A 22824-nucleotide genomic window follows, 5' to 3' on the forward strand; every position below is an offset into this window, starting at 1 on the left:
CCTGTCTGTGGGCTGCGCGTCCCCTAGCGCGCGTGGCCGCGCCTTCTGCAATCGCGACCCCCGCCTAGAGCCTTGCTCGCGCAAGTGTGCGCCCTTGCGTGTCTCCGAGTGACCCAGAGTGTCTGCGCATGGGTCCTGTTGAGTGCGTGATCTCTTGTGTGCCGGTTTAGTTCTGTCGAGTGGGTCTCTCTTGTGTGCAGGTTTCGTTGGTGAGTGTTCGTGAACGTTCGTGCACACCCCTTGCTGTGTGTGCGTGTGTTCACGACTCTGTTGCCACCTGTTTTCGTGTGAACTGGCAGTCCAGTCCAGGGCCTGTCCCCACGGACCGGACCCAGGAGGGGGGTAACCTCGCCGCTCCCCTCGCCCCCGCGCCTCTTTCTGAGCATTCTCTCCCACAGACGCTAATGGGAAGAGGGGTGGACAGGATCGGATCTGGCCAGCTGTTCCGCAGTGTTGACGCTGCCAGTGTGGCCTCCAGCCAGCCTGTTCAGGGGACAGAATAGTGGGAGCAAAGATTAAAAATGAAGCCGAGACGTAGGTGAATTTGGGCTGGTACCAGTGCGCCGTGCCTTTTCCAGAGGTGCCCTGGACGCCAAAACCCCCTCAGTTGCAGAGACCTTTCAAAATACATGCACACTCCTACTGGGCGATGCTGTCCTTAGGCGTTCTTGATGATATTTAATGGTTTATAGAGTATTTTATGGCATTCACCTAAATCTCTATTTTGCCCAACATCCTGGCGAGGGAAACAAGGTAGAAATCTTACAGATTTTACTCCTCCGGAGGGAGTCTTTTCCTTATAACTAGGACCCTAGTTAGGACATTTTTTTGTTGCAAGAAATTTGCGATTTATCCTAAGGAAAATGGGATATAGTATAAGGACACCTAGGGTAAGAAACTTCAAACCCATTAGGGACCCAGCTACTGCTCCGTTTGCTCAAGGTTTCGTGCTTGAGCAAACGGCTGCGTTTTGTTGTCTTTGTTCTGCCCAATTTTTTATTGTCTAATTTTCCTTTTTTTCTTTTAATTTCTGGAATATTTCAAATATCAAATACAGAGGGGGAGCTAACCAACCCATGATTCAGATTTTACAGACGTGGTTATTTAATCTTTTGCCAAATTTACTTCAGATGTTCTTTTTTTTTTTTAAAGAAATAAAATTGCTCTCAGTTCCTTCCCCTCCTTTTCTAGAGATAGCCACTGCGTTGAGGTTTGTGTATATCTTTACTTGGCATATTTTATACTTTGATCATGGTGAATCCATATACAATATAATTGTTTGTTTTTAAACTTTAATGGTATTAAAATATACATGCTTTTTTGCAACTTGCTGGTTTTTTTTTTTTTGCTCAGCATCGTATTTTGAGGTTTATATATGAACAGATTGAATAATTGTGTTATCTTTGGTTCATTCATTTTAATTGCTGGTATAGAATTGCGTTGTATGAATATACCATATTTATTTATACATTCACCTGTTGATAGACTTTGAACTTGTTTCAGTTTTTGACTCTTAAAAACAGTCCTGCAATAAATATCTTTGTACTTGTCTGCTTGTGCACACATTTGGAAGTTTCTGTAGGAAATACACCTAAGTAGTAGATTTGCTGGATTGTAGGCTATGTGCATCTTCAACTTAACCAAGTATCACAGAAGCTCTCGAAGTGGTTGTACCAATTTTCACTGTCACTGGTGTTGAGTGAGAACACCATTTCCTCACAACCCTGCTAACACTTTATGTTATTAGACTTTACATTTTTGCCGTCTCTTTACTGACCAGCTTCCTTATGACTTTTGGTTGCTGCTAAATTTGCTTGTAGCCACCTTGGCTTCTCTTATAGCTCTGTGTCAGCCTATGGATTTATCTCTTACAGCTAATTGGCTTAGTCTTTATCTCCTTTGGTTCTCATAAGATTAATTCCAATGAGCATTTATTGTATACCTAATGTATGTCAGTTCCTATGGTTGATGTATAGATAGAATTTCCATGATATGTTAAATATGTACCTCTTTAGTGGCAGGTTAGGTGATTTAATTAAAAGTATTTTTTTCATATGATGAATGTTTAAAAAAATTTTTCTTTTCCTCTCCATTTTATTGTAGTATTTAATAAATTCAAAATATATGTAAAACATATGCAAGCTGTATAGCAGAACAATAAAATGAACACCTATGAATTCACCACTCAATCCAATAATCAGAATGACCAGTATTGAATGTGCTTACTTCCAGAGGTGACTACCATCCTGAATTGTGTATATTATGCCTTGTTTTTAAAAATAATTTTATCAGATATGTATACATCCCTCAAAAATGTATTGTATGGTTTCTGTTGTTTTTGAGTAGAAAAAAATCATATTGGGTATAGTTTTCTGGGACTTGCTTATTTCACTTGATGTTTCTGAGTTAGTAATATTCGGTATAGATGTAAGTCATTAATTTTCACTGCTGTGTAGTATTCCATGTGTGAATATAACACAGTGTATGCATTCTTCTGTTGATGGGCATTTTGGTTGTTTCTAGGTTTTGCTGTTATGAAGTTATATACTTTTTGGTTCACAGTTGTAAGAATTTTTCTAATTTTCACACTGGGGTATATGAGCCCCAGAGGAATAATGAAGATTTGCTAAGGAGTGTGTGGGTACAAATGATGTTAATGAATCAGTTTCTAGATCATTACATTCCGTAGGTACTCTTTCCTAAAAATGGTAATGCCTGAGGCCTCCTGCTAGTGCTACTTTCTCACTTTATGTTTCTAACATTGCACTTTACATAAGAAAGGCAAACCACAGGTTCTTGTGGAATCTTACTATGGCATTGCCCTAAGTGGGAAAACTCACTTGGGGAAAAAAAAGGGATTTTTTTTTTTTTTTTGAGTGGAGTTTTGCTCTTTTTGCCCAGGCTGGAGGGCAGTGGCATGATCTCGGCTCACTGCAACCTCTGCCTCCCAAGTTCAAGTGATTCTCTTGCCTCAGCCTCCCGAGTAGCTGGGATTACAGGTGCGCACCACCACACCCGGCTAATTTTGTATTTTTAGTAGAGACGGGGTTTCACCATGTTGGCTAGTCACGTCTTGAACTCCTGACCTCAGGTGATCTGCCCGGCTCGGCCTCCCAAACTGCTGGGATTACAGGCTTAAGCCATCACGCCTGGCCTACAAAGGGATAATTTAAAATACCGCTATAGTGTTAGGGAAAGCCTCTTTTAATCCTGGCACTTCCCCATCCATTTCCTTAAGAGATATATTTCCAATACAGTTTCTTTTTTTTTTTTTTTTTTAATGTTATCAGGGTATGTTTTTTGGCCAACCATATGCTGGTAATAATTATACATTTAAAAGAATGAGATATCAGTTTTACTTTAAAATGTCACTGTGATATTCTAGAAATTCACCCTTTGCAATTATTTAATCTCGTGGTGATATTTTTTAAATCTCATCTTAATGGGTAAGGGGTATCCAATTTTAAAAAGCACTTTTGGTGGTTTGCGAGCAAAAAAAAAGGTTAAAATACCACCATGTTAATTTGTTCAGCAGCAAAAGAAAAAGAAAAGAGAAAGAAATACTGCCATATCACTATAGTAAGCTGTTTGCTAGAAATGGGATTGCTAGATCAAGGGGTATGAATGATCAGCTTTGCAAAATAATGTCAGATTACTTTCTGAAGGGGTTGTATCAGTTTGTACTTTGGCCAGCAGTTTTGTCTGTTTATATACTTTGATCAACAATGTGTAAGAGTTACAGTTGATCTACAACCTCTCCAACACTTGTTATTGTCAGGCTTAATATTTGCCAATGGAATGGGTATGAAATGATGCATCATTGTGGTTTTAATTTGCATTTTTTGTTATTAATGAGATTGAGCATCTTTTGTATGTTTATGAACTGTCTTTGTTTCCTTTTTATGAAATATCTAGTCATATATTTTACCCTTTGTTCTGATGAGTTGTCTTTTAAAACTGATAAACTGGTAACATTGATTATGTGCATTGTAAATATCTTTTTCTGGTTTGTGGCCTTTCTACTCTTTATGGTGTGTTTTGGTGAACAGCAGTTCTTAATTTTAACATAATCTAATTGGAACCTTTCTTGCCCTGGGCTTATAAAGACATTCCTCTGTTTCTTTTTAGAGGTTTTAAAATGATGTCTTCCACATTTAAGTTCATAATTTATCTGGAATTGATTTTTGTGTATGTTCTGAGATAGTGATCCACATTCTTTTTGTTTTTCTCCTGTGTGGTTCTAATTATCCCTGTACCATGTATTGAATTGGCCCTCTGTTCACCAGTGGTCTGCTATGCCATCTCTTTTACATGTTTAGTTACTACCTGCATGGGTCTGTTTTTGGCTTGCCTTTCTGTGTCACTTGTCACCTTGTCTGTCTCTGTGTTCATACCACACTGTCTTAATCATTAATACTATAGTTTTACTTGAAATCTTGGTATCTGGGGAGGACTTGAATCTCACCTATTTTTGGTCATTTGTTCTTAAGAATTAGCTTGTTACATGACATGAAAAACCCTTTGGGTATTAATTAGAATTAATTGAATCAGTTTGGGGGAGAATCGAAATCTTTAAGATTTTGATCCTTTTTATCTAAGAATATGGTATGTATCTCTATTTATTTAAGGTTTTAGTGTAGTTTTATAATATTCTCCATAGAGGTCTTCCACTTTTTATATGTTAATTCCGATGTTATTGTTTTTGTTGCTATTATAAATGGTGGTGTTCTTAAAGATTCTATTTTAACTTTATTGTTAGTAAATATTTTAACTTATTTATTGTTAAATAGAAATTTAATGAATTTTTAAAAATATTGACCCTTTAGTCATCCACTTGATAAACTTACTACTTCTAATATTTTTTCTGAAATTCCTTTGTGTTTTCTGTGTGGATAATTATATCATTTGCAAATAGTGACAGTTTTGGTTCTTTCATTCTAGTTATTTTTGCTTTAAATTTATTCTTTTTTTGGTCTTAAATGTGCTGGCATACTTTATACTTATGTTCAATGGAAGTGATTAGGGTTGTTCATTAGAAGCGATTATAGTGGGCATAGAGGTCTTGTTCTCAATTTTAAAGAGAATATTTCTCAGCTGAGAATAACATTTGCTATGAATTTTTGTAGATACCTTTGATTAAGTTAGGGAAGTCTTTGCAGTTGTCACATGCTTTTGTGCATTTGTTGAGAATATCTTGTGTCTTTTCTCCTTTAATCTGTTAAATGTAATGAATTCTGTTTTATAGATTTAAAACTGTTCATTTTCTTTTATATTCTTTCTTGAGATAAACCCAAATTGGTCTTTATAGATCATATTTTTATGAACTACTAGATTGAGTTTGCTCATATTTTATTTAGAGTTTTGTGTCTGTTTATGGCTAGAATCACTTCTCATTTTTTATTGGCTGTCTTATCTGACTTGGGTATTAAAGTTACACTGACTTTATACCATGAGTTAGAGAGTAGTTCCTCTTTTTCTGTTCCCTGGGAGAATTTGGATTGGAGTGATTTGTTTCTTAAAAGCTTGGTGGAACTTAACTATAAGGTCATTTGGATCTAATGTTTTCTTCTTGGAGGTTTAGTAGTAATTAGCAGTTGAATAGTCATAGGACTGTTCAGGTATTCTATTTCTTTTAGTCAGTTTTGGTAAGTTTTAGAAATTTGTCCTTTCATCATAATTTTTAAGTTCTTCACATCAAGTTTATGGTATGGTTTTTTGTTTGTTTGTTTTTGTTTTTTTTTTTTTTTTTTTGAGGTGGAGTCTTCCTCTGTTGCCCAGGCTGGAGTAGTGCAGTGGTGCCATCTCATTGCAACCTCCGTCTCCCGGGTTCAAGCGATTCTCCTGCCTCAGCCTCCCAAGTAGCTGGGATTACAGGTGTGCGCCACCATGCTTGGCTAACTTTTTTGTATTTTTAATAGAGACGGAGTTTCACCATGTTGGCCAGGCTCCTCACAAACTCCTGACCTCAAGTGGTCCGCCCACCTCGGCCTCCCAAAGTGCTAGGATTACAGGCATGAGCCACTGCTCATGGTATGGCATTAATTCTCTTTTTAGTCTGTTTTATTTGTGTATGTGTTCCCCTTTTCTCACGTTGAATATTATTTATGTCTGACTTCTCTTTCTTGATCAGTCTTAGTAAAAGTTTGTCCATTTTTTAAATCTTGGCAAAGGATTAACTTTTGGCCTAATTTGTTCTATTATTTGTTTTTTATTTCATTGATCTTTTTTCCCTTTTATTCATTTTACTTTCAGTTTATTATTTACTATTTTTCTCACTTAAATTACACACTTAACATTAATTTTCAACCATTCTTATTTCCTAGTATGAGCATGCAAGGCTGTAAACTTCCTCAAAGTTCATTTTTGCTTATCTAACATAGTTTAATTTATAGTGTTTTCAGTAACTTTCAAATCTAAGTATTTTTAAAATTTCTATTTTGATTTTTTCTTTGACTTATGAGTTACTTAGACATTTTTAAATTTTCAAATGTGTCTGTATTAAGTTATTTTCCTTTAATTATTGATTTCTTAATTGTGTTGCCAAAGAATATTTTATCTTTTTAACATCTTTGTTTTTGCCCTTGCTTTATGGCCTTGTACATAGTGAATTATTAGAACTGTTTTGTGTATACTTGTGAAGAGTATATATTGTGTAATTGTTAAGTGTCTTTTAGGTAAAACTTGTTATTTGTGTTGTTCTGATAGTCTTTATCCTTATTAATTTTTGTTTATCCTATCATTAACCGAGAGAAGTGTGTGGCAATATTCCACCATTACTAGTTTCTAACAGATTTCCTGTAGTTCTAACAATTTTTGTTCTTCTGTATTTTGAGACTTTTATTAGCTACATGCAAGCTTAACATTATTTTCCTAGTGGCTCGAACCTTTACTATATTGCGATCTTCTCTAAGTTTGCTTCTTTGTCTTAGAGGCTTTCTGTCTGATCCCATCTTTCTTTTGGTGCTAATTTACCTGGAATATTCTTTTCCTTCATTTTACTTTGATTTTTGTAGTGTCCTCACATTTTAAGTGTCTCTTATAAGGGACATATTACTGGATTTTTCTTTTAATCTCACCAGACAACTTCTGTCTTTTAATTGGTATGTTCCAAGTGTCTTGGTTGGTGGTTGACTCGGTTTTAGATATTAAAAAAAATCTAAAAGTATTTTTATTTTACCTTTGTTCTTGACAGATCATTTTGATGGATGTACAATTGTAGGTTGGTGTTTCATTTCTGTCAGTAGGATAGGAATACTATTCTGCTGTTGCTTATACAAAGTGTGCTGCTAGTTTTATTTATGCTTTTTTTTTTTTTTTTTGAGGTGGAGTCTTGCTCTGTTGCTAGGCTGGAGTGCAATGGCGCGATCTTGGCTCACTGCAACCTCCGCCTCCCAGATTCAAGTGATTCTCCTGCCTCAGACTCCCGAGTAGCTGGGACTACAGGCGCCTGCCACCATGCCTGGCCAATTTTTGTATTTTTAGTAGAGACGGGGTTTCACCATGTTGGCCAGGATGGTCTTGATCTCTTGACCTCGTGATCTGCCCACCTCAGCCTCCCAAAGTGCTGGGATTACAGGCGTGAGCCACTGTGCCCAGCCTATTTATGCATTTTTGAAGAAAATATCCTTTTTCTTTTAGTTACATTGGATTTTCTGTCTTTGGTGTTACATCATTTCACTTCTAAGTCTAGATCGAGATTATATTTATCCTATTTTGGATGCATGTGTTTCATGATTCTGCATTTTGTCTTTCATGAGATCTAGAAGTTTCTGAGCCCTGTATTCTTTAAATATTATGTCTCATTAGTCTCTTCTCTCCTGCTGGAACTTTAACTGGATATATATATACACTAAACTGTTTCCAGATCACTTATTCTTTATCTTTCATATTTTTTATCTCTGTTTCTCTTTACCAGAATTTAAGTGCTGGGTAATTTCATAAGGCATATATTTTAGTTCACCGATTTTCTCTTCAACTGTGCCTAATATCCTCTGTAACCCATCCCATCTCTTTTTTTTTCTTTTAACAATTGCATTTTTAATTACTTTTTTTTTTTTTTTTTTAAGATGGAGTCTTCGCTGTGTCGTCCAGGCTGGAGTGCGGTGGCGTGATCTCAGCTCACTGCAAGCTCCGCCTCCCGGGTTCACGCCATTCTCCTGCCTCAGCCTCCCGAGTAGCTGGGACTACAGGTGCCTGCTACCACGCCCGGCTAATTTTTTTGTATTTTTAGTAGAGACGGGGTTTCACCGTGTTAGCCAGGATGGTCTCGATCTCCTGACCTCGTCATCTGCTCGCCTCGGCCTTCCAGAGTGCTGGGATTACAGGCGTGAGCCACCGCACCCGGCCGCATTTTTAATTTCTAAAAGTTCTGCCTGGTTCTTTTTTGATATGCCCAGTCATTCTTCATGTTCTCATGTTATATGCTGATTTTTGTGACTCTATAGCTATTCTGTAGACTATATCAGACATTCTCAATGTCTGATATCCTTGAGGAGGGGGATGTCTAAATTTATTGCTTTTTTTTTTTTTTTTTCCTGTTGTCTCTCCCTCAATGTAGCTGTCACCTCATGTGTTTGGTGATCATTGATTATGAACTTCTGTTTGATCTTTGTGGGAATCTTGAGAGTCTAATTTGAGGATGCTTTCTTTCTGAAAGCATTTCTATCAGCTTTGTCTGGGAGCCAGGAAGTTTAGCTGGCATCACTTTTGAATTCCTACATTTTGCTTCTGGCCCAGGGCTCAGTGTCGTGATCCTATTACTGCTCTTGGCACCACTGCTTGTAGCACTAAACTGTAGCCAAGTTTAATTTCTAGCTCAAGGTTTGTTGCTTTTGCATGGAGAGGGTGCCTTCAAATGTTTCCCTATTTCTATGATCTCAGCAAAAACATCCAAAAAGTGTTTTTTTTTTTTTTAATCTAGGATCTACCTTTTTCCTCCCAACAGTACATTCCCCCAGAGTGTCTAGTTCACCATAACTGATGGGATCAGAAGCTCTTTATTTTAATATTTAATTTTAGTAGTATATTTTTGTTTGTTTGTATTATAAAAAATTTTATGGTACCAAACAAGCTTTCTTGGTGATATCAACATTTCTATTAAAACTAGTTTACATCTAAGTTAAGATTTGAGTTATCCTAAAGAAAACTATTAAGTAAATAGCAGTATAGATGACAAGTGGATTGCACAATATATCCTCTGGATCCATAGTGACCCTACAGAGATAAACCTGTGATGGTCAAACAGTGTGAAAACTGCTGTCAGAGACATGGGCAGGGTGCTCTTGTTTACAGAGAAGAGGTGCAAAAATCAACTTGATGGTAGTGGGAAGATCAGGAAATGCTTCCCGAAATTGGGTATTAAGAACTAATAGACATTAGGTGGTTGCGGAATAAGTTTTGCTTAGGAAGGACAAGCAGTTGGGTATGACTGGCTTCTAGGTTGTGTGTCGTGGAGTGACTGGGGTTAAAAGCAGGAGCAAGATCACAAAAGGTCTTCTATGCTTATATTAGGGAAGTTGGACTTTATTCTCAAGCTGAAGGGAAGCTGTTGCATGGTTTTAAGCAGTAAAGTGATATGATCAGAGTTTTAGAGGATGCCAAGATTGAAGGCAAGCCTGACTAGTTAGGAGACTTCTTGTTAAATTAGTTCAGAGGAAAAACAGTGAAGGCAGTGGCACTGGGCATAAAGAAGTATATGTGTGCTAATTTTAGATTTCTTAGGGAAGCAGAAATGACAAGAGTTAGTGGTCCGTTGGACAGAAATATTGAAGGAGACTGGGGAGTCTAGGTTGACTCCCAGGGTTTAGGTATGGGCAGTAAAATGGCATGTAGAACAATTAACTGATAAACAGCATACAGAAAGAGGAAAGAACTTGGTTTCAAATGTTTATTTTTGAGGAAAAGATGTTTGTTTTTGAACTTCCTGATTCAGAGGGGCTTGTGGGACATCTTGGTTAAGATCCTGTAGTAGTTCTAGTAGGGTCTAGAAGTCAAAAGATACAACCCCGCCTGGAAGGATTTGGGAGTCTTCAGCATTTGGAAGTTTGGAAGCCATTGTTTACTGCAGTGCATATGAGATAATTTAAACTGGTACATAGATAAACACTTGAAAAAATTTTAATAGATAGGAATTTAATGTGTATGAGAAACATAACTTGCACATCTAACCTTTGATAATTATGGACATTATCACTTAGGCCAAGTGAGCTCAATAAAAGGGAAATATTAATTAAAAATATATGTGATACATGGAAATGGCAAAAATCACGGTGAATCTATGCAAACGATGCAAGTTCAGAAAGTGCTGTGTTAAGTCATGGGTGTGGTGGATAAATTCACCCAAGGAGAGAGTAAGAGTGAGAAGAAAAGAGAGTTGACATTGGGTGGCAGGGAATGGAGAAGAAGAACCCATGAAGGAAACTGAGGAAGAGCAGCCAGACGAATAGGAGGAAAACCAGGAGAAGATGGTCTTTGGAGTCCAAATGAAGAGTTCTGAGGAGGAAGTGGTCCACAGCGTCAAGTAAGTTGTAAGCTGAAAAGTGCTCTTTGGATTTAGCAATTAAGGTAGACTATTTAGCTGGAAGCATCCAAACAGTGGATTTTAAAAATACTCCTCTAACATTAATGTTAATGATAACTGGTATTTATAGCATTTCCAATATACCTGGTACTCTTCTAAGCTCTTTTCATGTATTAACTGATTGATCAGGTAGGTAGTATCGTTAACCCCATTTGATATGCAAGGAAACACAGAGGAAGCACAGAGAGGTTAAGTAACTTGCCCAAGATCACACACCCAAGGAAACAAGAGGGCCAGGATTCAAGCCCAGAGTCTTGGCTGCAGAGTCCATGTTCTTAACCACTTTGTCACATTGCCTCTCTAGTTAAAAACAAAATACAAGGCCGGGTGCGGTGGCTCACGCCTGTAATCCCAGCACTTTGGGAGGCCGAGGCGGGCAGATCACAAGGTCAGGAGTTCAAGACCAGCCTGGCCAATATGGTGAAATCCCGTCTCTACTAAAAATACAAAAATTAGCTGGGCGTGGTGGTAGGCGCCTGTAGTCCTGGCTACTTGGGAGGCCGAGGCAGGAGAATCGCTCGAACCCGGGAAGTGGAGGTTACAGTGAGCTGAGATTGTGCCAATGCACTCCAGCCTGGGCGACAGAGTGAGACTGTCTCAAAAAAAAAAAAAAAAAACCAAAACAAAATAGAAAATAAAATTTACCCCCAGTGTCGTAATTACAGTACAATTGGTGCTGTGTGTGTTATCAGTGAGATTTGCTAGGCTTGAGTGACCAGTATCAGTCTGCCAGGTATGAGCGCATTAATTGTATTGTAATTGACGCCATGATGTGCGGGCTGTGACAGTTCTTGGCTCTTTCTGTATTTTATGCCAAAAAAATTTGTAAGACAAGTGAGTTTAGCATATACCTCATATTATGTGCTATAGTTTGGGTGCTCCAGTATCTTATGTTTTCTGGTCATTGTTCACTTTTAGAGTTAAATTTTTTAAACTCTAGAAATATTCATGCAGAATAGGTCAGGTTCTAGACATTATAGATAACCAGTCTTTTGTGGAAGGTCATTAATGATCCTAATGAAAGCAGTTTCTCTTGAATGGTCGAAGTGGAAACCAAATCGTAGGAAACTGAAAGTGAATGAGAATGGAGGATTCAGATGGGTGAAAAACGAAGAGTTCTTGATGAAGTTGAAGAATGGCTGTGGTAGGAAATCAGGAAGACATGAGCCGTAATGACTCTTGGCTATGGTCAGAGAGGAGCTAATAAAAGATTTAACAACTGGTTTCGACCTAGGCAGTAATCTGAGGTGTCACCCTGGGGTGGGAGAGCCTACTGAGGTAGGCAGTGAAGTTCATGTTAGTTGAGGAGGTTGTTAAACTACAAGGCTAGGGTATTGTGTGCATGGACCTCGATGTGTCTGGGATGATGATAGAATTTGGAAGAAAGAGAAAAACACTGTGAACTAGTTGCCAGTGATCTTGAAATGTGACAGTAACTAAGAGATAAATAGGTGACAATGACAGGAAAATTAGATGTAGTAAAAGAGAGTGTTTGAGAGCAGAAGCTATGGCAACTAAAGACTGGATTTGAATCCTTCCTAGCTTGGTGACATGAGCAAATTACTTTATTTAAGTGAGCATTTTCCCATTTGTACAGTGGAGATGACGATAATTGTGCCTGCTAAGAAGAATTGCTGTGAGGATTAGTGAAATAATGCATGTAAAACATTTGGTACGGTATGTGACACATAGTACAAATAGTTTGCTAGGAAGATTGTTATTATTCTTCACTTGTGATATTGTGAAGTTTTCGTACAGCAAATTGGACATCATGAGATGGATTGATTAAATAAATAGATTTGAATTTCAAGGACTGGTAGTGGTCTTGCTTTGGAAAGAAGAAACTTGGTTTATCCTGATAATAGTAGGATAATAATGGTGAAGTGATAGGTACAAGGAATAGTGTTAATGATGTGCTGGTGATGATAGGAAAAGAAAGCCATTATATGGGCAAGAGCTAGAAGTAATAAAATGGTGCATTTTTCAGTGATGTTTGGCCTATGTAGCTATTCTCTGATCACTATAAAAATCCTTATTATTGAAGTTTCTTCAGGAAGAAAAACCCTTAGTCTGAAACTTTAGCACTAATCCCCCTTGCCCCCCATTGAAATACGTATTTTTAAAACATGGATTTTGATAATGTGAGGGTTTTTTCCTTTTTGCGATTTAGTAGTGCTGATTGTGTATTGCAGTAGTTGTGAGAGCATTAGAAGCAGCAGTCGATAGGAGGATGGAAGGTCTGGATGCCGCCTTGGGGAGTTAGGAGATTGGCAGACTTACCCTGTACCACTCTAGCCCTACTCCTTTGCCCAAGACAGAAACACACTGAGAGATGGATAGGAGAATATGAGCAGTTGATAGGAAAGTTCTCAGTGGAGTCAGAATTTAGGTCAGGCCAGGAGATTGAGAATATAACAGTTTGTGTATGATGAAATGGCATATTTCACAGAATGCAGTAAAAGCAGGTAGGGTACAAATGCAGCAATGGGAAGATGTCTTTTCTTCATTCAGCAAACACTTATTTGAGAGCTTACCATGTGCTAGGCACATACGAAGATAAATAATGCCCTTAATGATCCTCCATTTAAAGGAGACATGTAAACAGGTTAACTTAAGAGTAGAGATGGTGAATATGTGAACCTAAGGAAAAGAAGAAATAGATTAAATTATCTGGAGAGAGGGGAAAAGTCAGCAGAATGGGGACGAGAATCTTTCGGAGCTCAGTGTTCTGATAGGAGTTATTTCCTTGGGGCATAGGTTCCAAGTATTTTTCTAATATACCATAGAAGCCAGGAAAACTTTCTTCTGTTATTTCAAATGATTTAATTACTGACTTGAATTTGTGTTGTCTCCTTAGACTTGTGCATCATGGACAATTTTGCTGAGGGAGATTTCACTGTGGCGGATTATGCCTTGTTAGAAGATTGCCCTTACGTGGATGATTGTGTCTTTGCTGCTGAATTTATGACCAATGATTATGTTCGTGTGACTCAGCTTTACTGTGATGGGGTGGTAAGTAGGTTTGCTAATTTTTCGTTTTTGATATTGTATATTGAAGGTTTTCTGGTTTAGGGCGATCTGAGTAAAGATGTTTTTGTGGTATGTGCGTTTTGACAGGGAGGTACACATGCTGTTGAAAAGTTGATTTGAGAAGGGAAAGTAAGCACTGGCTTAAAAATAAGATTGGAATGCCAGAGAATGAGTGGTGGCAAAAGGTGGTTTTCTGACAGGGGATAAGAAAAGCTCTTGAGGAGAGCCATAGACGCAAACTCAGGTAATACTGTAAAAAGGGTCTCAAATTAAGACTCATTGGCTGAAGATGTGTTTGAAGCATATAAATAAATGCCCACTGAAATTTCTTTGGTTCGTTCTGATAATCCTTAGATTAAAAATCAAGAACATTTTACTAGACACAAATCAAAATTATTTTCTTCTTTTTAGGGTATGCAATATAAAGATTATATCCAAAGTGAGAGGAATTTAGGTGAGTACATTGGTATTTTTAATGTTAATTTATGGAAAGACTGTAAAGGGAGGTCCATCCATCCTGTTATAGCAATACAACAGATTTATATGCCTTTTAAAAATGTATTCTTACTAGTTTTTCACTAGAAATCAGAACTTTTCTTTGTTAAAATAGAGTTTTAGTCAGCATTTAAATATTCTTAACATTTAACAGGCTAAAATACTTCATTCATTCATTTCTTCCATCTCCATATCCAGTTTTGCCTTTTTACTGTTAAGTGTTGATTCATTAAAAAATGAGGCATGAACATTAATTTTAAACTTTTTTTTTTTTAATTAAGAATTTGACATCTGCAGTATATGGTGTAGTAAACCAGTTTCTGTCCTGCAAGATTATTGTGATGCCATTAAAATAAACATCTTCTGGCCACTTCTGTTTCAACATCAAAACAGTTCTGTAATATCACGATTGCATCCCTGTGTGGACGCCAAGTAAGTTACTATATGTTACTCATTTTGTATGGACAGTGATAAACATGTTACCCAATACCAAGAAATGCAAGTTCAATGGAAGGCTTATGTCTTATTCTTGTATGCTGCTCAACTTTTGTCTAATAGGGTGGAAAAAACAAATACTTGAGATTTGGATATGAATGAATAATTGTAACATAATCAGTGAAATTATGAATAGTACTAGATGGTAGACTGGAAGCTGAGTCAGGAAGAATTAACATGTTTGTTTATAAGTATCAGTGTTATAGTGCAGAAGAGAGGAAAAAGATAAAGTATTTTGTTCATTTAATAAATAGCTTAGTTATTGTTACCTAGAGTGAAGAAAAAGAGAACTTATTTTTTAATGGTTTGAGATATATAGCTAAGCATAAAGTTCAATGAATTTGTATATATGAGAATCTAATATTTTAAAAAATAAATTTGTCTTTAAGCAATTCACGTGCTTCTGAGATAAATTTGAAGAAATTACAACATCTTGAGTTGATGGAAGATATTGTGGATTTGGCAAAGAAAGTTGCTGTAAGTGGTAGAATGTAGGTTCCCCCGAGCCCTTGGTTTAAATAATATAAGCATTTATATGGTGTTAGGCTCAAATGACTAATTTATAGCAGTTAACAGGTAATGGTTTTAGTTTTGGTTAACCTGAGATGAATCTGCTGTCCATCAGTGCGTGCTCAGTATTTGAGAGGTCAGGGAGATGGCTGCTGTCATGGTTCTACGCTGGGGACCAGGACTGCATCTTGTCATTAAAGGATAGAAATTGGAACTTGTCGTGGGAAGTGGGATATGGGTTCATGGAAACATTTGCCACAAGTTCTCAAAGTGATGTGCTCTATCTGTTGATATAAAATCACATGACCATCAACAAATATTTTGTCTTTGGGTAGGTAGACTTTATCAGGGCAGATTTGAGGAGGTGTCCTTCCTTATATTATTGAGATAAGTTGAGAGTTTTTGTGGTTTTTAATTTTTTTTTGAAAGCTGTTGGATAGCTTTTTAAATTTCAGTTGGTTATGGAGTCAAGTGTTGTTCTTGGTACTATTAAATTTAGAAAGGGCATTCTGATGTTTATTTTCTGCAGTAGTTATTTGCAGTAACATACAAGCCAGTGTACCTTTATAAAAAAATTTAAGTGCAATGAACTTTATTATTATTATTATTATTTTTGAGATGGAGTCACCCTCTGTCACCCATGCCGGAGTGCAGTGACGAGATCTTGGCTCACTGCCATCTTCGCCTCCCGGATTCAAGCGATTCTCCTGCCTCAGCCTCCCGAGTAGCTGGGACTGTAGGTGCCTGCCACCATGCCCAGTTAACTTTTGTATTTTTAGTAGAGATGGGGTTTCACCATGTTGGTCAGGTTGGTCTCGAACTCCTGACCTCAGATGATCCACCTGCCTTGGTCTCTCAAAGTGCTGGGATTACTGGTGTGAGCCTGTAGAAACCTCGCCTCTACTAAAAATACAAAAATTAGCTGGGTGGTAGTGGCACGTGCCTGTAATCCCAGCTAGTTGGGAGGCTGAGGCAGGAGAATCGCTTGAGCCTGGGACATGGAGGTTGTGGTGAGCTGAGTTTGCGCCACTGCACTCCAGCCTGGGTGACAGAGTGAGACCCTGTTTAAAAAAAAAAAAAAAAAATTCACATGTCTAAAGATTACACTAAGTTATTTTACTACTAGAACCCTATGGGAGACTATTTTGGAAATCTTGTCTTAGGGTCTTAAGGGGTAACTTGGTCATGTAAATGCTTGTCGGAAGTGTACTACTGTGTACATATAGTAGTGTTCCTAAAATGTAGGCCATTTTTCTGTTAGAAAATTCAAGTAGAATTGACTGAATAAGGAAAAAATATGTCCTTTTTTATTTTTCAGAATGATTCATTCCTTATTGGAGGCTTATTGAGAATTGGTTGTAAAATAGAAAATGTAAGTGTTAAACACTGAACCTGGCACAGCCACTGTGGATGAATGGGAGGCATCTCACTGCTCATTTCCCCTTGTATTGAGTCCATACACTCAATGTTCTATATGTGGTATTTGGTAGTATTGACTTCCATATTTTCCTTAAGGAGACTCCTCATTTTGGGGGTTTGGATCATTTTCTTTTTTTTTTTTTAACCCATGTACATAGTGTAATTTTGAGCCTATTTTACAAGTTGATTCTTTTTCTCTTTTAGATTATTTACCTGGCTTATGTTTCCCCAAATGAAATTATTAGGCCTCTGGTATGAATATTTTTTGATATGTAATTGCTAGGTAATCTCCAGATTTAATGTTAAACCAATTTTTAATGATACTGATGCCATAAACTTCTATGTTTACCTTAAACCCATTGTTAACTTTAATTTTTGAAGTTACTTTAGACATTAGAAGTACAAATAACATTTCTGTGAATTCTTCATCCTTCATGGAGATCACTGCACTGAGTGCCCATTTGCCCAGCCACATCTTCCTCTTGTTCTTTATCTCCTTATTCTTCTGTTTGCCACAGACCACGTAAAATATGTAGTTCCTTTGGAGAACTTTAATTTATAAATTTAACCTTGGGGTAAGGATGGAAGTCTTTGTGTAGATGAGATCTGAGACCCCGCATCCACTTTGTTATATTGCACTTGCCTTCTACCCTAGGCAGTCTGGCCAGGTTGTAGACCTCAAATTCCAGGTCTGTAGTAATTGCAGAAGCATCTTGAGCTCTGAGGGTGGCCTGAGGTCACCTGAAGAGGTAACATATATGAGTCCATGGTATCTGTTAATTTATATGTCAGAGTTTGTCTACTCTAGGTTACATGCCAGAGTAGCAAAAAATAAGTGGTTGTACCAGTTTTGTATTAAGGATCTGAAATACTTGCTTAAGATGAATTTATAATGCCACATGCAAATTTAGAATTAATAACCAAAGCCCCATTCTTCATTTCTCTTTTGAAACAGAAAATCTTGGCAATGGAAGAAGCTCTGAATTGGATAAAATATGCAGGCGATGTAACAATTCTAACTAAATTAGGATCAATTGAAAATTGTTGGCCTATGTTAAGTATTTTCTTTACTGAATGTAAGTATAAATGCTTTAAATTGTTACTTGACTCAGTTTTTAAAGGTATTTGGAAAAATGAGATGTGTAGTTACGTGATTTCTGATTTATCTTAGAATTTAAAAAAATGTTTTTATTTTGTTTTATATGCCTGAAAAAGATAATTTCTTTTTTATTATTTTTTATTTTTTATATTTATTTATTTATTTATTTATTTATTTATTTTGAGGCAGAGTCTTGCTTTGTTGCCCATGCTGGAGTGCAGTGGTGCAGTCTCTGCTCACTGCAAGCTCTGCCTCTCAGGTTCACGCCATTCTCCTGCCTCAGCCTCCCAAGTAGTTGGGACTACAGGTGCCTGCCACCACGCCTGGCTAATTTATTGTATTTTTAGTAGAGACGGGGTTTCACCGTGTTCACCAGGATGGTCTCAATCTCTTGACCTCGTGATCTGCCCGCCTCGGCCTCCCAAAGTGCTGGGATTACAGGCGTGGGCCACCGCGCCTGGCCGAAAAAGAGAATTTCAAACTGGTAGTTTTATTCTATATTTTCTGTCTTAATTATTCTATATTTTATTTTTTATAATAATAATAATAAAATAATATAATAATAAAATTCTATATTATTTTATTCTATATTTTCTGTCTTAATTATTTTTAGTTTATTGTACTTTAAAAATTTTCACTGAGTGGATATTGTAAGTTATATGTAATACTCAGAGAAACCACAACTGGGTAGTCTCCTTTGTGAGAAAAAGTCACTGAAGCTAAGCTTATGATTTTTATTTTCTTCATGAACCTGTTATTCTTTTATGTATGAGGTAACTGCCTTATATATTTCTTTTACTTTGTGAAATATTTTTCTTTAAAGCATTTGAATATTAGCAGTGTTTTTATAGTATAGTTATAGGAATCTTGAAACAGGAAAGGTTTGGCTTTTCAGTAGATGATGACCAATAATTTACCATCTCTGCTGAGATAAAGGCAAATTTTGCACTATTGACTTAAGTGCTAGAAAGGAATTAAATGAAGACACATCTTTCTCATAGGTTTATTAGACACTGGGGTGTATTACACTGATAGAGGTTGTTCTCTTCATTGTTTTGGAGGCCCTTAATTATAAGGTAGATTTTATGGTGGAAGTAGAGAAGCAGTATCTTGTATTGGGTACACCTCTTTAGGCTTATAGCTGATTTTTTATATTCTCTTTTCTTTATAATAGCTCTGCAAGGTGGCTGTTACTATCTTTATTTTAGCAGTGAGCACACTGACTTTGAGAGGTTAAGTGTTGTTTCTGCAGTCTAGTAAGTAGTAGGTAAGACTAGATAAGTCAGATCTCTCTGATCTCAAAGCCCAGGTTTTATTCCATGTAATCTTACTCTATCCCTTAGAATTTCTTTATTTGGTGACTTTCCTAGGTCCTTTATTGAATCTTAAATTTTAGGTGCTCTTTTCACTTTAGAAATGAATATGTTTGGCTAGAGGCTTAACTATAGTTTTGTTGCAATAAATTTTTTTTTGCCACTTTAAAATATCCTTTTTATACAATAGCTTACAATGTAAAAAATGAGGCCTGATAAACTACTTACTGCATCTTAATTAGTTTATTAAATTTTTATAATAAGTGTTTCAAGTAACTTCTCATTGTAACATTTTACTCATGAGAGTCAAAAATACTGAATAAAAACATTTGAAAGTATTTATTTAAAATACATTGAGCATCAAAGATCCAAAATCTGAAATGCTCCAAAATTTGAAACTTTTTGAGCTTCGCTATGACACTCAAAGGAAATGCTCACTGGGCGCGGTGGCTCACACCTGCAATCCTAGCACTTTGGGAGGCCGAGGCGGGTGGATCACGAGGTCAGGAGATCAAGACTGGTGGGTGGATCGTGAGGTCAGGAGATCAAGACCATCCTGGCTAACATGGTGAAACCCCGTCTCTACTAAAAATACAAAAAAATTAGCCAGGTTTGGTGGCACATGCCTGTAATCCCAGCTACTCGGGAGGCTGAGGCAGGAGAATCGCTTGAGCCCGGGAGGCGGAGGTTGCGGTGAGCCAAGATCATGCCATTGCACTCCAGCCTGGGCAACAAGAGTGAAACTGCATCTCAAAAAAAAAAAAAAAGGAAATGCTCATTGGAGCATTTTGAATTTTTGGATTTGGGATACTCACCCAGTATAATGCAAATATTCCAAAATCCAAAATTATCCAAAATCCAAAACACTTCTGATCCCAAGCATTTTGAATAAGAGATACTCAATCTTTATATTAAATAGATTGTAGAAAGTAGTTTTCCAGGTTTTTGTTTTCATGCGTTTTTATTGAATATTGTGCATGGTACACCATACATGCTTGACAGTGTTTATTGAATTGACTTAAGTAATTATGTGGCCTATTTGGAATATGTTATGACAGAGCATTTATTGTAAATACAATTACAACTAATATAATTATAAATAAAGGTTTTTTATTGCTAGAAATAAAAAGTGAGATTAGATTCACAGCAAGCAATAACTGATGTTTTCTGCAACATTTTATCAGTTTATTTTTTTACTAAGTTATTTAATAGACATAAAAGGTTACAAGAAACGTGCTATTTAGAAAGAATAATAATATAGGACCTTTGTGGATTCACCTAACTTAAGAATTAGAATATTATCAATACCAATTTTTTTTTTTTTAACAAATGTTCTCTCTTGCTCTCTCCTAAAAATAAAATTTAGACAAGTACCACATAACTAAAATTGTAATGGAAGACTGCAATTTGCTTGAAGAACTTAAAACTCAAAGTTGTATGGATTGTATAGAGGTGAGAATGAATATTATAAATATATTTTAAGATTTGCCCATTAGAACTTTTAACATTCAGAGGAAGTTAATAAAACTGCTGACAATATACAATTCATAAAATTGGATGACATATTTGAGAGAAAGAACTAATATCTTGATCAGAGTTTTCTAATGATTTAAAAACCATTAATTGAAAGTGAAAATTTGGTTTTTAAAAACTTTAGTCTTTAATGAGTTGAAGAAATATGATTTTCTTTGGTAACAGCTGAGATGTAATTCACGTGCTACACTGTTCACACATAGGAAATAGGACTTTAACTCAATTTTAAAAAAGGAATTTGGTAAAATATTTAATGTTGTATTGAATTCCCTAATGCTGTTGATATGATGTGATTTAGTTTATTTTTAAAAAATTGAGTGTTCAAAATGAAAAGTTTTAGTTTTTTCTCTAGCACCTTTCATATATATTCTTGTTAACCTACCAACTCATGCTTTGCAATTAATCTAATCAGCATTGCCTCTATGTTATTGATTTATGTATGTTTTTTGGCACTAAGGCTTCTTGAATAATATCACATTTGCTAACTTAAAGTTAAAATTCTACTTTGCATCTATTTTTTAGTCTTATTACCTTATTTGCCTTATTGATAAGGTATATTTAAAAGTGGGTCTGCCAAATACTGCACAAAAATTTTAGTAATTATTCATAATGTGATGGTTTTGTTTACTTTTTAATACTCTCTAACAAAGTTAGTGTTGAGTCATTCAAGACAGGCTTGTTTAAATATATATACCGAGGCTGTGCACGATGGCTTATGCCTGTAGTCCCAGCACTTTGGGAGGTCGAGGTGGGAGGATTGCTTGAGGTCAGAAGTTCAAGACCAGCTGGGGCAACATAGCAAGACCTGGTCTCTACAAAAAATTTTAAAAAATTAGCTTGGCATGGTGGGGTGCACTTGTAGTCCTAGCTACTTGGGAGACTGAGATGGGAAGATCCCTTGGGCCTGGGAGATGGAGGCTGCAGTGAGCTGTGATTGCGCCACTGCCCTCCAACCTGGGTGACAGAGTGAGACCCTGTCTCTAAAAATATATATGTGTGTGTGTGTGTGTGTATATATATATAGTGTGTGTGTGTATATATATATGTAACAAAATATTGGGTATTGTAATCTCATTTTCTACATAAATAATCCCCTACGTTATTTCTGATATCGAAGATAGAAATCCAGATCCATTTTTACTAGGTATTGGGTTCTTGATTATTTTTGGAGCTAATTGATGGGTCTTCTTTCACCTTGGTTTCTCAGCAAGGAGAACTAATGAAAATGAAAGGAAATGAAGAGTTTTCCAAAGAAAGATTTGATATAGCTATTATCTATTACACCAGAGCCATCGAATATAGGTAAGAGCAAATAGAACAAAAGAGATCCATTTTCCCTGGCAGATCAAGTTAGAATGGTAGTCAGAAGAAATAAAAACAAGACAGAGAATTGGAGAGTATCTTCCAACTTGTTATGCAGAATAGATTTTCTCATCCTTGGGCATTAGAAGCATTGGAGATGGCCTGGGTATATGCAGCTAACGTAGTAGCATAACTCAAGCAAGTCGGGCAAAATTGTGAATTTTCTCTTCCATTTTCTTTAAAACTTTCCAGTACAGAGTTACCTCTTTTGTCTTCTTCTCATTTTGCTATCAACCAAGTCCTCCCAAGTTATTAACTGGTCAAAAAGGATTAAAGGATTAGTCCTTAATAGTTAAGATGCCACCCATTCAGGGTTTTTTGCTAAGAGGGAACTTTTACTGGGTAATTGAGAGAATGCATACACGCTCTCTACCTTGTCTTCTCTTTGCTCAGCTGCTAGAATTTTGTAGCTTTCCTCCAGATGTGCCTCATAACTGTGCCCCTGTTGTCTCAGTCGGGCCACCTAATATTGTAGCAGCCTTTGAAGGGTGCTCTGTAGCCACTGCTCTTTTTCCTCCCTTGTGCATCTCCACAGGGAATGAGGGAATCCAGTTAGTGTACCACCTCTGAAAGGCTACTGCCCTATTCTTTTGAGGAAGAAGTGGAGGAAAGGGAGATACGTTTCACCACACAGTCAGATAAAACTAAAAAACAAAAGTTCAAATGAAGCTATTTTAATTTGCAATTACTGTAGGCTTCCTTTCTCAGTTCTTTGTCAAAACGACATAGTCTTGACTTATTATATAAGTAATCCTGTCCTCTAGAGTTACTCTGTAGTTTGCTAGCTCTTTAATATGTCTCGTTTGATCCCCCAACAGCCCTTTGAGTTAGAGCAACTAGAGTTATCTTCATTTTGAATATAGGGAAGTTTAGGTTGGTTCAAACAAAGTTACTTATGTAAGAAGTGAAGGAATGGGGACTTCGCCAGTTAAGACTCCAGGTCCTATATTCTTTTTGCTCTGCCACACATCTGTAAAGTTTAAAGAAGG

The 22824-nt window shown here is 36.7% G+C and overlaps 1 protein-coding gene across 16 annotated transcripts in view; it reads left to right on the forward strand.

Moving 5' to 3' along the window:
- TTC3 (tetratricopeptide repeat domain 3) overlaps nucleotides 1-22824 on the forward strand; it is a 130789-nt gene that overhangs the window by 690 nt on the left and 107275 nt on the right. For 10 of the 16 annotated variants that reach the window (XM_063659733.1, XM_063659739.1, XM_063659735.1 and 7 more), the window contains exons 2-9: nucleotides 13437-13591; nucleotides 14021-14063; nucleotides 14386-14536; nucleotides 14989-15076; nucleotides 16428-16481; nucleotides 17484-17604; nucleotides 20307-20392; nucleotides 21681-21775. The exons of 3 other annotated variants lie outside the window; for them this stretch is intronic. In XM_063659733.1, the coding sequence (XP_063515803.1) occupies nucleotides 13448-13591; nucleotides 14021-14063; nucleotides 14386-14536; nucleotides 14989-15076; nucleotides 16428-16481; nucleotides 17484-17604; nucleotides 20307-20392; nucleotides 21681-21775 (782 nt within the window). In that variant the 5' untranslated portion in view covers nucleotides 13437-13447. Of the gene's footprint in view, nucleotides 1-2178; nucleotides 10520-13436; nucleotides 13592-13834; nucleotides 13854-14020; nucleotides 14064-14385; nucleotides 14537-14988; nucleotides 15077-16427; nucleotides 16482-17483; nucleotides 17605-20306; nucleotides 20393-21680; nucleotides 21776-22824 lie in introns of those variants that run through there. 3 more of the 16 variants (XM_063659734.1, XM_054468857.2, XM_063659740.1) reach the window with 2 other exon arrangements.

Source organism: Pongo pygmaeus, chromosome 22 (assembly GCF_028885625.2).
Source record: "Pongo pygmaeus isolate AG05252 chromosome 22, NHGRI_mPonPyg2-v2.0_pri, whole genome shotgun sequence".
NCBI lineage: Eukaryota > Metazoa > Chordata > Mammalia > Primates > Hominidae > Pongo > Pongo pygmaeus.